This window comes from Schistocerca serialis, chromosome 6 (genome assembly GCF_023864345.2).
Source record: "Schistocerca serialis cubense isolate TAMUIC-IGC-003099 chromosome 6, iqSchSeri2.2, whole genome shotgun sequence".
Lineage (NCBI taxonomy): Eukaryota > Metazoa > Arthropoda > Insecta > Orthoptera > Acrididae > Schistocerca > Schistocerca serialis.
Window position 1 is genome coordinate 243,849,756 of NC_064643.1, and position 15,950 is coordinate 243,865,705.

Here is a 15,950-nt window from a genome sequence, read left to right on the forward strand (position 1 = left end):
TGATCCTACTGCCATTCTCCTTTGCACAGCCTGGGTGTTTCTAGGTTTTGAGTTTATTTGGTCTTCAGAATGAGATCAGTTTTAATCTGCCAGGAAGTTTATTTGGTCTTCTCGTGAAATATGTTGATTTTGAGATCATGTCATGGTTTCTACAGAATTCTACCAATCTCATGCCAATCTGGTTTGTTCTTCGTTGTGCTGCCCATTTCCCTATTACTTCTCTGTATCTCCTTTTCCCTGCTTAATTTGGCATTAAAGTCTCTAGTTAAATTAATAACTCCAATTAAATTAATAGCTCACCTTTATAATATTTCCTTTCAAACCAGAATTTTCCCATCATGCCTAAAAACAGCTAAGCTCAAACCACTATTCAAAAAAGTTAAAAGGATGAAGTGGCTAACTACAGGCCCATTGCTCTACTATCTGTATTCTCAGAAATCATAGAAAAAATTGTTCAAAGAAGAGTAGTAGATTTTCTGGAAGACCAAAAAATTATATCCACAGCACAACCTGGTTTCAGGAAAGGCCAATCAATTAATACAGCAATTTTTGAACTATTAAGTGAAGTACTTCAGAAACTAGATAATGGCAAAAATGTCATTTGAATATGTGTAGATGTAATGCTTTTGATATCATAGATGACACACAACTATTATCTAAGCTTGACAACATGGGGATTAGGAACATCTGACAACTGGATAAAGCCATACCTAAGCGACTGAAAACAAGTGGTTGAAGTGCAACATCAAAATTTCTCAAACTCACTCTACATTATTCAAACTATGAAACCATTAAATATGGAGTGCCACAAGGTTCAGTTCTGGGACCTCTCATATTTCTGTTGTATGTGAATGACCTAAACAGATTCTGCAAGATCATCATCCAGTTTGCTGACAATACAAGTGTGCTAGGTAGTGGGAAAGAAATAGAAATGCTTCAGAAGTCTACAACAGACACATTGCACAATATTGAAAACTGGTTCACTCACAACAAATTGGTGATAAATGTAAGAAAGACAGTGGCACTAAATTTCTATAATGTGAAAAAGGTGAGCAAACTGTTCAGATTCAGATATCTGACAAATACTGTCAGAATGTAGACAACATTAAGTTCTTGGGTGTATGGCTCCAAGATATATGGGGGATGCATATTGAAAAAGTCTATAAGAAATTAAGCACTACATGCTACTTAATGAGAATATTAGTGGGATGCTGCAACAAGATTCTTTGAAAACTGTGTATTATGCCTATCAATAGCCCTACTCACAACTGAAATGTGGAATATTTTCTGGGGTAACTCTTTTCTTAGCCAAAAGCTCTTTAGGCTACAAAAAAGAATTATAAAAACTATGGAAGGTGTAAAATGGAACAAAACCTGTAGATCACTCTTTAAAAAGCTATGTATGTATATGAGATAACCGTGTTTGTGAAAAAATATTCAATGGAAAATCCCACTCTCTTCCAGAAAAATGAAAATATCCACTCCTATAACACCAGGCAAAAAGGAAACTTTCATTTAGAGTCCACCAACCCCACCATGAATAAAATAGGAACCCTGTATTATGGGAAAGTTATTTATAATAAACTTCCCCCACAAATTAAATCAGTAAATGACTTGGCAAATTTCAAGTCAATTGCTAAGGCATATTTGACTCATCACTACTTCTATGGCCTCCACGAGTTCCTTCAGGCAGTTCACTAACGACCTGTGTTTTTGCCTTAGTGTTGTATCACATAAATGTTACTAGAACTGTAATGATTTAACGTGTAAATGTTGCTGTAATACAAATTTAATGTGCCAATACAGTTCATGCTTTTTTTTTTGCTTTAAAATATCTATTCTTTATTTTTGTACAATATTTGCGCTCTATGTTGTAACTCAGTGATCATTGAATGTAGAAATAATGAAATTAATGCAAATTTAAGATTATATTTTGTTATGAATTGACTTGTCGTACATCAGAATGTACTATTTTTCTACTATATGATTACCAGGTCCAATAAAACTCTATTCCACTCTACTCTACTAAAATAACAAAAAGCAAAAAAATGAGGAAAGGCAACCAGCCATCTATAGGTGCTTGATGGGAGTCACAGAGATACATGAACAAATCAAAAATTTCACTAGCTTTCAAGCCTTCACTTTTTAGGAATCTGTCTGTCTGCTGTCCACCAGTCCTGCAGGCAAGTAGTTGCCTTTCCTCATTAGTGTTTCAGTTCTGCTCTCTATGTTATGATAATATAACATCATGATTGCAACTTATAATACAACACACTGTAGTTAATAACATATATAAAAGTTACATTCGAACTGTGTTAGAATTCCAAGATATGAAACTGCAGCATATTTCAAATTTACATCTTTGTGCGTCTGATCTAAGGTGTAAAAATAATTTTTTTCCAATTCTTGAAACATCATCAATCTTTTGTGAGTGTTTACAAAGAGATAGAGGGGCTGGCCAGTACTTACCTCAGCTCAGTACAGCCGATAGTTACACAAAACAGTACAGAAAATTTACATTCCTAGCTTTCGGAACTTTGTTCCTTCATCAGGGAGGAGAGATGGGAAAAAAGGGAAGAAGGGAAAGTGGGTTCAGTTACTCACAGCCCAGGTTATGAAGCAACAGGGAAAGGTAAACAGGGAGGGTAGCAAGGATGGAGGCATAGTTGTCAGAGGGAAACCAAAGATATTCTACTGTTAAGTACTGTGCCAGCTTCAAACCAAAGAGGATGCATACAGAATTAAAGAGGTATATATTATTAGGATAAACACAACTATGTAGGATGAAAAGATGCATGAATGGCTAAAGAGGAGAGGGAAAAAGGAGAAGACTGAAGAGTAAGGTTGGTTAATGTAGGTTCAGTCCAGGGGGATAGCGGGATGAAAGGGTGTAAAGGGGGGCTACGGATATGTTTGATACCGTTGGCTTGACAGAAGTCGTGGAAGGATCACGCCATGGATTGGGGACCATTATTGGAGGCCAACGTGTGTGGTGGGCCCTCAATGCTGAGAACCTGGGCCAGGGCTGTGAGTGTAGCCTCCGTGGTGGTGGACGCCATGCGGATAACATATGTGTATTTGGAGTAGGCATCAACGATGAGTAACCACATGGACCCCAAAAACGGACCCACAAAATTGATATGGATGCGATCCCAGGGCCGGCGAGGCACAGGCCAGGGTGCAAACGACTGAGGGGGCCTTGCCTGGTGATGTGCACAGGCAGTCCACCCACAGACCAAGTGCTCAATATTGCCATCAATGCCGGGCCAATACACGTGCCAGCGAGCCAAAACTTTCATACGTGACATACCCCAGTGCGCACGGTGTAACAAACTGAGCACCCGAAGCCGCAATTCTGGAGGGATGACCACCCGATGGGCATCCGACTCCGTGGCCAACACAAGGACATCATCGACCACGGAGAGCCTGTGGGACAGGTGGCGCCAGGTGCTGAAATCGGACTGTATCTGGCGAGTAACATAGGAGGGCCATCCATGGACCACTTAGTGGAGAATCTACCGCAAGACAGGGTCGCAGTGGATAGCCACAGCAATGTGAGCAACCATAAGAGGCAGACCGTCCAGTGCATCACGGCGGGCAGAATCAGTGTGAAAGCAGAGGACATCCTGTTGGTCAAAGGCAGGATCGGGGCCTGCTGGGAGATGTGACAAGGTGTCTGTGTTAGCTTTGTGGGCGGTGGACTTATACCGGATGGTGTTAGCGTAATTATGTAAAAACAATGCCCAGTGCTGGAGACGTTGAGCCATCCACTCTGGAACGTGAGAATGGGGTCCGAAAAGTGTAACCAAGGGTTTATGGTCCATCAGGAGGGTGAACTTTGCCCCAAAGAGATAGGTGTGATATTTTTGGATGGCGATCACAATCGCCAGGGCTTCCTTTTCAATCTGGGAGTAGTTCCGTTATGCTGGGGTCAACGTCTTAGAAGCATAAGCGATGGGCTGTTCGGAGCCATCGGCATCCTGGTGCGCAACGACGGCCCCAATGCCATATGCCGACGCATCAGCCACCACAACCAAAGGACGGTCCGAAGAGAAGGGAGTAAGGGAAGGGGCGGACTTCACCATCGCCTTTAAATGGAGAAAAGCCTGGTCACAGGCAGGAGTCCAATCAAAAGGTGCCCCTTTGCGACGCAAGTGATTGAGGGATTGAGCAACGGTGGCAGCCTGGTGCAAGAACTTTAAGTTATTACTTAAAGTAACCTTGCCCAAAAACACCTGGAGTTCAGATAAGTCCTTGGGATGAGGAAGGGCCTCAATGGCCGCGACATTATGACCTGGATGACGAATGCCATCTTTGCTAAGCCAGTGGCCTAAGTTTTCCACTTCCAGTTGAAAAAAACCAAGACTTGTCCAGCCGACAACGTAAACCAGCAGATTGCAGAGCGTGAAATAAGGCACTGGGGTTTTGCAAATGTTCCTGGTGGGAATGCCCAGTGACCAAGATGACATCCGGATAATTCACACAGGCGGGGATAGGCTGTGCAAGCTGCTCCAGGATTCGCTGGAAAATGAGCGGCGCCGAAGAGACACCAAAGGGAAGGCGCTTGTACTTATACAATCCAAAAGGGGTGTTGATAACCATGATGTTCTGAGATTTGGCATCCAAGGGCAACTGGTGGTATGCCTCAGCCAGGTTGATCTTTGAAAAATACTCTCCCCTGGCAAGCTTGGCGAGAAGGTCTTCCTGTCGGGGAATGGGGTAAGTGTCAATGAGGGACTGAGCATTGACTGTAGCGCCGAAGTCCCCACACAGCCGAAGGGACCCATTGGGTTTCCGTATGACCACCAGTGGTGTCGCCAAGGGCTGTAAGTTACAGACTCCAGAACACCAGCGGCCTGGAACCGCTCAAGTTCCTGCTTGACCGCCAGCCGTAAGGCCACCGGAAGGGGCTGGACCCGGAAAAAGCGAGGCGTCTGGCCGTAGGGTGATGTGCACCTGAAAGCCAGAAGCACATCCGAGATCCGTTGCAAACAATGATGCAAATGTGGAGCACAGATCGTCCAAGTCCTGAAAAGGAACAGCCATGGAAACGACCTTAACTTTGTCAGAAATTGAAAAGCCAAACAGTTGAAACGCATCCAGGCCAAAAATATACAAAGCCGGGTGGTGGTCGACGACAAAGAGGGTAAGGAGCTGTGGAACACGCTTGTCTGTCACCTGGACGATGAACTGTCCACGAATGGGAATGGAACCATCTCCGTAGGCGACCAAACGGGCAAGAGGGAGGTGACAACTCAGGAGAGCCCAGCCGGGTATACATCGCCATATTAATCAGGCAGACGGTGGCCCCAGTGTCGACCTGAAAACTGACATCCTCAGTGAAAAGGTGGAGCGTGAGGAAAAGCTTCCATGCTGACAGGTCATCCTGTGGGACAACCGATTGCGAAGCATGGACTGTATCTTGAGGCCAAAGAGGGGCAGAACTGGAGTGAATCGAGCGACTACGGCAAACCGATCGGATGTGGTCCTCCTTGTTGCACAGCGTGCACGTTTCTCAGCGGTGGGGACAATCAGCCCGCAAATGTGCAGCAAAGCACTGTGGGCAAGATGGAAGTGGGCAGTGCGACCGGCGACGAGGGGCGACCGAAGGCACCGATGCCATAGAGACGTCGGACATTGAGGAGTCCCGACAGTGGTAGCCTCTGTCGGCTGGGCCACGTCGACGCCGCGAGGGCAGAATGCACCGTGACGCCATGATCACCGCCACGTGCGGTCGCACCATAAGACGCTCGTTAGCCGCTTGAGCAATTTCAAAGGAGTGGGCAATGCGGAGAATCTCTTCCAAGGAGGGGTTGTCGAGTTTCAATGCCGCAGTATGGGCCTTAGGATTGGGAGCCAGCTGAACCACTACATCCCGGATCAGGGAGTCCGCATACAAAACCTTACACTGCTGATTGGTGTATGTAAAATCACATCGACGGCTGACACCCTGCAAGTCCGTGACCCAGGAACAATACGATTGACCAGGCTGTTTATGGTACTGGTGGAACTCCAGCCAAGAGGCAACCACATGGTGGTGGTGGTGGTGGGTAGTGTTTAACGTCCCGTCGACAACGGGGTCATTAGAGACGGAGCGCAAGCTCGGGTTAAGGAAGGATTGGGAAGGAAATCGGCCGTGCCCTTTCAAAGGAACCATCCCGGCATTTGCCTGAAACGATTTAGGGAAATCACGGAAAACCTAAATCAGGATGGCCGGAGACGGGATTGAACCGTCGTCCTCCCGAATGCGAGTCCAGTGTGCTAACCACTGCGCCACCTCGCTCGGTGGCCACATGGTAGTGTTGGGAATAATAGTTTGTCAGCAAATGGCATATCTCCTGGAAAGAGAGAGCCACAGGATCGGACAATGGTGCCAACTTGTGGAGAAGAAAGAACGTGTCTGGGTAGGCCCAAGACAAAAACAATGACCACTGCAAGGAGTCGTCTGTGACTTGAAAACCTGTGAAATGTTGTTTCAGCCGATGTAAGTAGGTTTCCCAGTCCTCTTCAGTGTCATTAAATAGTGGAAACGACAACGGACGTGGGAAAGCATCGGACACCCGAGGACTTAGAAGCTGTTGAAGTAACACATCCCGGGCATCGACTTTGTGCATTAGCAACTGCAGCGACTTTTGTAAGATGTCTGACTGGAGCTGCTGCTGCTGCATGAGCTGCAGCTGTTGCTCCAGAAGACAGACCAACTTTGCCTCCATGCTAGCAACTACCACCATTTACCTCGTCGCCAATGATGCTGTAATCTGTTGTGACCATGACCGTAATGGTTGCAGGGTGGCCGAGAAAGTGCAGTGGGACCAAATGGAGAGTGGCCCACGAACAAACAAACTAACGGAAAGGACAGACACGAAACAATGGCAGACAATGGAGAGAGACTTTACAATGGCAACACGCAAGAAGCAACGGAGTGACAGAGACAACCATACGAATCCAAGACGTCCACTAGTAATGAAAACAAAGAATGATAAACACGCTGTCTGTTGTTTAGGCGATTTGTCAAGACTCACACAATGATTAGACTTGCTGGCTAAGCGAGAGGCAGGTGCTTAAATACTCTATCAGGGGCGCCACTATTGGCCGCTGGAACCACGTGTTCCATGGTGGCGCCCTCACACTAAATGCGGGCCAGGACGCTTGCGCCACCACAGCTTATGGCGCGATGGTGCCGAGACCTCTAGGGGCCTTAGACGTCCATGATGTGTGGCGGGGATTCAAATTCCATGGTGCACAGTGCCAGATACTTCACAAAACCAAAAATTTATTCTGCAAGGAGAACACAGGATAAAAAGAATCCACCTTATATGAGGAAGAGAAGAGACGAGATAAAAAAAAAGTTTTTAGGGAGAAAATAGAAAGTCAAAGAGTGTACATTATTAAGCACTTCACTAGCTAGGAAGGGGAAAGGAATAGCAACTGTGTGGGGATTGATAAAAATCAAGATAAAAAAAAATTCTGACACCAGTGCAGAAAGGAGAAAAGTGGGTTGATGTTAGACTGACATAGGTTAAATCTCTTAGTGTGGTGAAATTAGATTTTATGTTGGAGAGTAAGTTCTTATCTTTGAAGTTGAGGCAGACTGCTTCTGGATGGGAGAAAGCAATTGGCCTTTGTGGTATAGCAAGCACTTAGATCTGAAACTTCCTGGCAGATTAAAACCGTGTGCCGGACCGAGACTCGAACTCGGGACCTTTGCCTTTCGCGGGCAAGCGCTCTACCAACTGAGCTACCCAAGCACGACTCACGCCCCGTCCTCACAGCTTTAATTCCGCCAGTACCTCGTCTCCTACCTTCCAAACTTCACAGAAGCTCTCCTGCGAACCTTGCAGAACAAGCACTCCTGGAAGAAAGGATATTGTGGAGACATGGCTTAACCACAGCCTAGGGGATGTTTCTAGAATGAAATTTTCACTCTACAGTGGAGTGTGCGCTGATATGAAACTTCCTGGCAGATTAAAACTGTGTGCCAGACCGAGACTCGAACTTGGGACATTAATTGCTTAACTCTTTACAGGCTAGATAATCCTCGGTACCTCAACACCAATACGGACTTTGATAAAAAAAACTCTGTAGCAAAGTGTCACCTTCCAACCCTTCCCTCCTTATCTCTTACCATCAAAAATCCTATTTACAAAAAAATTAGAAGCACTCACCTTGTTACACAGTATCACTTTGGTATTGTACCCCTCAATAGACTAATTTGCCAGAGCTAAATTTTTTCTAGTTGAGGCCCAAAATGTGGTAATCTCTCCCTGTTACCCTTGCCTCAAGATCCACTGTTATCCCCAATTGCCTTCTAACCTCTGCAGTATTCTTGTCAGACATTACATTCCCATACCACCATTCCTACCTCAGGGTTCATTCACAACAGTAGTTCCCGATGTAAAACTTGCCACATCCACACACCAACTACCACTTCCTACCATAAACATCCTGCCTTTTCTCTATCTATTTTCGTACTTTATTTGTATTATATTACTCTTTCTTCATCCTATTTTCTTTTCTTCTTTGTCCATGCAGAGTTCTGCTCCCCAATCTATACCCCTATTCCATGTCTTCTTTCCTGCTTGTAGAAGGAACTTGCATTACCAAAAGCTAGGAGCATTGTATCTCTTTTCATTTTTATTACTTGCTATTCTGGAAGTTGTGCCTCCATAGTGTAAGTGCTGCCCTCACCATCCGTCTCTGTAAACTTACTGATTTTCTGGATGTACTTTTTCTTTTTACAATCAAAATTTTTCAATTTTTAAAGGCTATAGTTAATTTTTACTTCTTTTACTTCACCAGGTGAATGTTGGGGACAAATGCTTTTAGGTGTGAAGAGTGAGGCACTAGAATCAGCAGGACAAGCATTGCGTCAGTGGCTTAATACTGAGTTCCTCTGTTTTCGTGGAGGTGTGTATCACTTACCACCAGGCAGAAGTGAACCTGACACATATTCAAGTCTGCCACACCACTGTGTCTGCAGAGGAGTAGTTGGTCTTGCTGTCTCTCTCTCAAAGCAGTCAGATCTTCCAGAGAAAGAAAGACTGGTTGCAAAGGAGTGTCTTAGGGTGTTGGGTTACAGTTATCCAAAACCCTTGCCTCCCCTCAACTGGAACTTTCTTGATGACTTCATTAATTGTGGAAAAGATATAAGGGAGTGTGCACTAACTGTGGCAGCTAAACAGTCAGCCACTTCTCCATCTGCAAGAAAGTTTCTAGAAGATTTTGTTTGTAAACTAAACATTTCATTGGACTTGGTAAGTATGAATTGACACTGTTTGCAAGAAGTTTTGAATTCATTCCATGTGTTATAGACTTTTAACTAATCAAGAATAGGTACATGTAATTTTTTTTCATTTCCAGCAGTTATCTTACTACAACTCTTCTGCATATTGCTGAAATTTATGAATCTCTGTAGTAAGATGTAGTAAGAGGCACAAAATGGACATTTATAATGTTTAGTTGAGGATTGCCAAAACCAAAGACTTGTTTTTAACTCCAAAATTGGATCTTGTTTCATATGAGGCAGGGTAACTGCAAGTTTTCTATTAGCAGATTAGTCTGAACACTTTTATGCAGACTTTGATTATACTTTCTGGGAACATTGACAATTTAGAGAAGAGTTTCTTGAGTTTTTGTTTGTTCTATTTCCACCTCATAACATGTTCCATGGTTTTAAACTGCAGTTTGTGAAGTGTCACATCCCACTGTTTACTACAGTCATAGTGAACTGCAGTTATCAATCCACTAATAATGCAGAACATTTTGAGAAGAGTCCTGAGCTTTAAAAGAAGGAAAGAGAGTAAGAAAGAAGGAAGAAATGTCAAGGGTTGTGCGGTTGACATCAAGATCATTAGTTATGGAGTACTGCCCTGCATGGACACAAATGGGAAAAGGAAATGTGTTACACTTGTTGAGCAAAAATCCACATATTTAACTGTAGTGAGTTTCAGGACACCAGAGAAAATCTGCATCATATTGGTCTACTTTCCAACCCTTTAGTACACCATTCTGTCCCTTTTTCCTTCTACTATTACTACTACTATTACTGAAAAATTTTGACACTGACCCTTTGTAGGTAAGTTGGAGAAACCACTTGGGGGATCAGTAATAGTGTGCAGTTGTTTACTATTGGACTGGAATAAGAATGTGGTTATTTTCTTAAACACATTATGTTTTGAAAAAGGAGAGACATAAGCAACACACATTCTGATGTGATGTGATATACTATTCATTCAGTACTGTTTCCTATGAAAGAGTGAGATTATTTGAGGAAAATATATTTATCCATAAAGGGAATGTTGTAAGAAAATAAATTTGGTAATAACATAACTCAAAGCTTACAATACAGCAGTTATTCATCAGGTCAGGAAGCTACTTTGGAGGGCTGCCTGTGGTTCACCTTCTTGACATAAGGTTTAATGTCTTTACTAGAGACAGGTATATTTCAAATATCATGTTTTTCAAATCAGAGACCCATGTCAATAATTCCTGAGATGCTTTCTCAGTCTAGGACAGAAAAGGAGAGTCTACTTACCAATTTGTGAGTGTTTTGGCCTCTGCTACTCGTACTTGAAAGTAGATAGAGACAGACTTTGTAACCATTCACACAGACGGTGACACAGAGATGTGTGAAACAATGGTTTTGTGGCATCTGTAACAACAAACTTCTCCCAGTGAATGGCTGGCCAGAAGCAACACCCTTAATATAGCATTACTGGTAAAAAATATGGGAAACACATCAGGAGTTATGTGATTCAAGAGATGAAAACAGCAGGATCAAACTCTGAATATCTGAGTGGCACAATAACTGAAGCTTTGTGGAATGCACAAGACCACCTGAACCATATCCAGTTGGGATATTGATTAGTGGTATCATGCAAGCAGCCAGACCCTCTGCAAACATTGTGCTCTCCATGGTGCCATTGAAAAGACTGCACATTGAGGTCAACAACCAGGCTAGGCAGGTAATCTGGAATGCTATCAGGTACTAAAACCCTCCTTCATTTACTTTATTATCAAAATAGTGAAGTGTACAGAGATAGGGGTAAGGAGGTGCTAATATCCTTGCCAAAGGATCCCACAGCATGTCTACACCTTGCTCATCCAGCTCTGATGTTGGCAGTGGTATTATGGGTGTCCCATCATAAGCCTCAGGACTGTTTCTTGGGCCTGCCTATGTGGAAGTGAGAGTCATTAGTGTTTCAAAGGACAGCAGTGAATCTGCTTTCATGCACACTTCATTTTCTTGACACTTGACCTCATTTTTTGATTTGTGTTGCAGTTCATAGATAGTGGGAGTTAGAAGTGAATTAGGGGTCACAGTCGTTCAACCTTAATTAGCTCTCACCATTGTTCAATGTTCCCCTTGTCTTGTTACCGAATTTGGATACAGTGATTGTAATGATGTTGGCAGGCAGGCTTGTGGGTAGGCTTGTGGTTGTGTTTTTGTGTACAAGACAGCTGTGAGGAAGGGAATGAGGGTAGTTTGTTGTAGCTTGCCACAGTTAAACTGCTTCTGATGTCAGACCAGCCACACATGATCAGCCACGACTTCAAACATTTGTTTCCCTTTATTACCGATATGGTACTGTGTGTTACTTCACTTGGAGGCTTCCGACTCCTGTGTTCATAAACTTATGTCCTGAGTGTGCAGGGTGAGAGGACTCACTGCCCTCCATTATTTCCACTCAAATTGATTACACAGAAAACAAGTTATTTGATACGTAAGTCATCTTTATTTCCTTCTCCTAAATACCTCCAAGACACTCAGTGTGTCCAACCATTGTGGTGCTTGCCAGGCTGAGCCATGCATCCACTTGCTGAGGCATCTCAGTACACCTGTATGCCATGACCAGAGGGACAGGTTGGCACACACAAATTTGATTAAAAAGTTTCCAACAGGGAGTAGGTTATACTAGATGTACTGACATGACAGGCTACAAGATACAACACTAGTTGCCACTAGGAGTGGAAAAAGTGAGTGCATGAGGGGTAATATCAGCAGCTGCTGTGGGTCTACCTGGGGTTCCAGCCAAAACAGCAAGTCCATACATGGAAAAAACCCACTTGATAGTGTGGCTACATGTGTCGGCAGGCACCACAGGCAAATAAATTATGTAGACTCTGACCATGCAGTTCCTTGGATGGACTGTGTCCATTTCCTATCTTTTGTGAGGAAGCTAATGAGTGCTTCAACAGAACTGATTATTGTAATATTTTTTCATATCTGCATTGTAAATGTCCTGGTGAATTGCTTCATTTCAGAACTCAGTGTTTGTAAAGAAAAGAGATGGGCAGGTACTCTACCTTGTTATGGTTCTAGAATTCTTGAACCACATTTGCCACAAATTGAGGGTTGTCATTGGAAGCTACAATAATAGGTGCCCCTGTGTTGCAGATATGATGACCAGAGCATGGATGACGTGTGACCATTATCCTTTTTCATTCAATATGTACCTCAGGTATTTCACAGTTGATTTGAAAAAATTTACGCTTAACGAGCCAGCAACACTAGCCATTGGGTTGAAGTTGCTCAACCAGTGCCAATAGTTTTTAAAAATGCTGCTCCTAAGTGACACCTGTTACAGTTATATCATCTAAATAATTTGTACAATTTGGAATACTATGAAACAGTTTTTAGAGCACTTTCATGCCTAAATGATCATCTATTATACAGATACATGCTGAATGGCTTATTACTAGGGCCCTGATTTTAATGACAAGTCATGTTTTTTTTCTGAACTATAGGGCGAATTTTAGAGCAATTTATACCCAAATCTAGGCATTGTAGTGTCAAAAAACGTATTTTGATTGTGCATATAAAGTCATATTTCAGCAAATTTTAGTAATAGGTCATATTGCAGCTAACTTTTAATATAATAGGTCATATATCCGTCAACTTTTGCCAAAAATGCATATACTGTTTTTCTCGTATCTTACGGGACACACGAATAAGAAAATAAATATGTTGCTCACAAGGTAATATTTAACGTGCTATTATGAAAGATAAACAGATAAATTAGTACACAGCTTTATTTCTCAGGACTATAGCAGAAAATCAGTGTACCACAACAGTCGTTTCGCGAACATAAAACATTACAACACGCTCTCATAGCCAACAAAGGCAGCTTCTGCCGTAATAATCATTGGAGTCGCACAGGTGTTCCCAGTAACCAGTTTGAATACAGCCTTTGCCTTGTTCAACATGCCTAAAGCAAAGTGCTCCGACAGTGTGAAGTTGCGAGGATATGTTCGAGAATTTGGAGAGAAGTTCTTTAGTACTGATGGTAAAATATTATTTGGTAAACTGTGTGAAGTTAAAGTTAGTGCAGAAAAGCGCTTTAATGTGCAACAACACTGTAATACTGATAAACCCAGCAGCTGTGTGAAATGAAGTGCTGAAAATAACAGCAGGCAAACGCTGTTATTTGAACAGACAGGTCAGTCATCAACCGTGCAATCATTCTGCAAGGATTTGTGTGAGATGATGGTGTCCTGAAACATCCCATTGGAAAAGCTGAAGAATCCACGCTTCAGACGGTTCTTGGAGAAGTACATAAAACATCCAGTTCCAGATGAATCTATGCTGAGAAAGAACTATTTATCTGTATTCTACAATGATGTGCTCAACAAAAATATGGATTACTATTGCTGAGCAAAAGATCTGGCTGTCGACATGAAACTAAGGATATTAGTGGGCGAAATATTGCAAATGTTGTTGTTGGCATTCTAAAAGTTGATGGCCCTGGAGATATGTTCCTACTAACATGTGAAGCTCTCGATAGAGTAAACAATTCGACGATTGCTATTTTGTTCGACAACTCTCTGAAGCTACTGTGGCCGGATGGTGTGAGAAGAGACAATGTTTTGCTGCTTGTATTAGATGGTGCTTCATATATGGCTAAAGCAGTCAAAGGGCTTCAGATTCTCTACCCCAGTATGGTGTATGCCACTTGCCTTGCACATGCATTGGACAGAGTTGCCGAAGAGGTGCGATCAAATTACCCTGACGTGGTCACATTAATTTCCTGTGGCAAGAAAATCTATGTGAAGGCTCCGCTATGGGTGCAGAAATTCAAGGAACAAGCACCTTCAATGCCCCTCCCACCTGAATCTGTTCTTACACGATGGGGTTCTTGGCTTAATGCTGCTGAGTATTACTGCACCAACTACACCCAAATAAAGACAATCTTCTGTGAGCTTGATAGCGATCAATCAAGTGCTATCAAAATTGTGAAAGAAGTTTTTACAGATACATTGTCTCGAAACTTGGCATACATCAACGCCAATTTTGTAGTGATATCAAAAGCAATCAAACGACTGGAAGCCGTTGGTGCTCAGCTATGTGAGGCCCTGAGTATTGTGCAACATGTGCAGAGTGAGTTTGGTTGAGCTCGTGGTCATGTGGCGGACAAAGTGAAAACCAAATTGCAAAGTGTTCGCCAGCGGAATCCTGGATATTCTACACTGTGCAAAATTAGTGACAAGTCTTTCAGGGAATGTCACAACATTTGAAGATACTGATACAAAGCTGAACTCCAGTGACCTGGCTGCCTTCAAATACACTCCAGTGACGTCTTGTGAAGTGGAGAGAAGCTTTTCCAGGTACAAAACTATCCTCAGCGACAACAGTAGATCTTTGACAATAGAAAACCTGAAAATGCACCTTGTGATCCAGTGCAACTTTGCAAATACTGAAGATTGACATACAGTATTAAATAACGTAAAATGCTTTAAATACTATGTAGAAATAAAAACATTGTTTTACTGTTTCGGTAGATGATCTTTTCACTGTACTTTGTGTTTAGAAAATAAAACTTTCAGGCATTCAAAAAATTGTAGCAAATTAACCACAAACCCTACAGAAAGAAAGAACTATACTTACAATATTTTGAGAAGTGAATTTTGTATTACTTTATGATGAATAAAAAATTAAATAAACAAACAAGAATACTTTAAATAAACTTATATTAAGTCATATTTTATTTTTTAAGATCATATTTATGTTAGTTTTAGGTCATAAATGCTTGCATATTTCACTGTTTTTTAGGTAATTAAAATCCGGGCCCTACTTATTACTAGGGACCTCAAAAATTTGCATTTGCATTAAATGCGATCAAAGATGAGAGTCTTCCTCAGAATACAAATTTACCTAATAAATGCTATTTTGTACTGATTTGTATCCAGATGAACAATTTTACTGGAGACTATTTGAAATAGCTTTATTTCTGCATATAAATATTGAGGAAAAGAATTTACAGTTACTAGTGCAGCGTAATGTGTGTCAAAGCCCAATTTGAAAAGATACTGTGCCTAAGAACGAATTTGTGCATGAACACAATGACATAGAAGTGTGCTTGTAAATTATGCTCTGATGGCACATCAACTATGAATTGTGGGTGGTCTCTGTATCACACCATGTATGAGAGTATTGGTCCTAGCTTCTTACAACAATGAAACACGTATGTTTGTAGGCTAGCTAAAGTTGGAATAATGCAAACATTATAAACTGGCAGTTCTGAGTAGCAGGGTCTGCCCCGATAGCTGAGTGGTCAGCGCGACGGACTGTCATGCCAAGGGGCCCGGGTTCGATTCCCAGCTGGGTCAGAGATTTTCTCTGCTTAGCGACTGGGTGTTGTGTTGTCTTCATCATCATCATTGTCTTCATCCTCATCATCTCATCCCTTAAATTAACCCTGCCAAATCCAACCATAACCACGCCGACCCTGCGCCCGTGCAGGACAAAGGCACAAGGAAAATAAGAAGAGAAGGAGTAGTTTTGAGTAGCAGGATTTTTGAGCTGTGGTTGCATACCAGTGGAGGTCTGGCATGAACTACTTTGTTACGACACTACCAACCCGGGTAAGAAATTGTGTGGTAGCCTTTACCAAATGCTCTGTACAATCTGCTTTGCTTTGGATTGTGTGTCGCTTGTTTTCTTTTCTTATTTT

At 42.4% G+C, this 15,950-nt stretch overlaps 1 protein-coding gene and 1 non-coding gene across 5 annotated transcripts in view; one reads left to right on the plus strand and one right to left on the minus strand.

The window, feature by feature from the left end:
- The window catches only part of LOC126483699 (focadhesin), a 288,818-nt gene that overhangs the window by 163,172 nt on the left and 109,696 nt on the right, over positions 1-15,950 (plus strand). For all 4 annotated transcript variants that reach the window (XM_050106786.1, XM_050106787.1, XM_050106788.1 and 1 more), the window contains exon 13: positions 8,800-9,254. In XM_050106786.1, the coding sequence (XP_049962743.1) occupies positions 8,800-9,254 (455 nt within the window). The remainder of the gene's footprint in view (positions 1-8,799; positions 9,255-15,950) is intronic.
- Trnas-cga (transfer RNA serine (anticodon CGA)) lies at positions 7,675-7,749 on the minus strand. Its single transcript has one exon. It is a non-coding gene; the product is annotated as a tRNA-Ser (tRNA).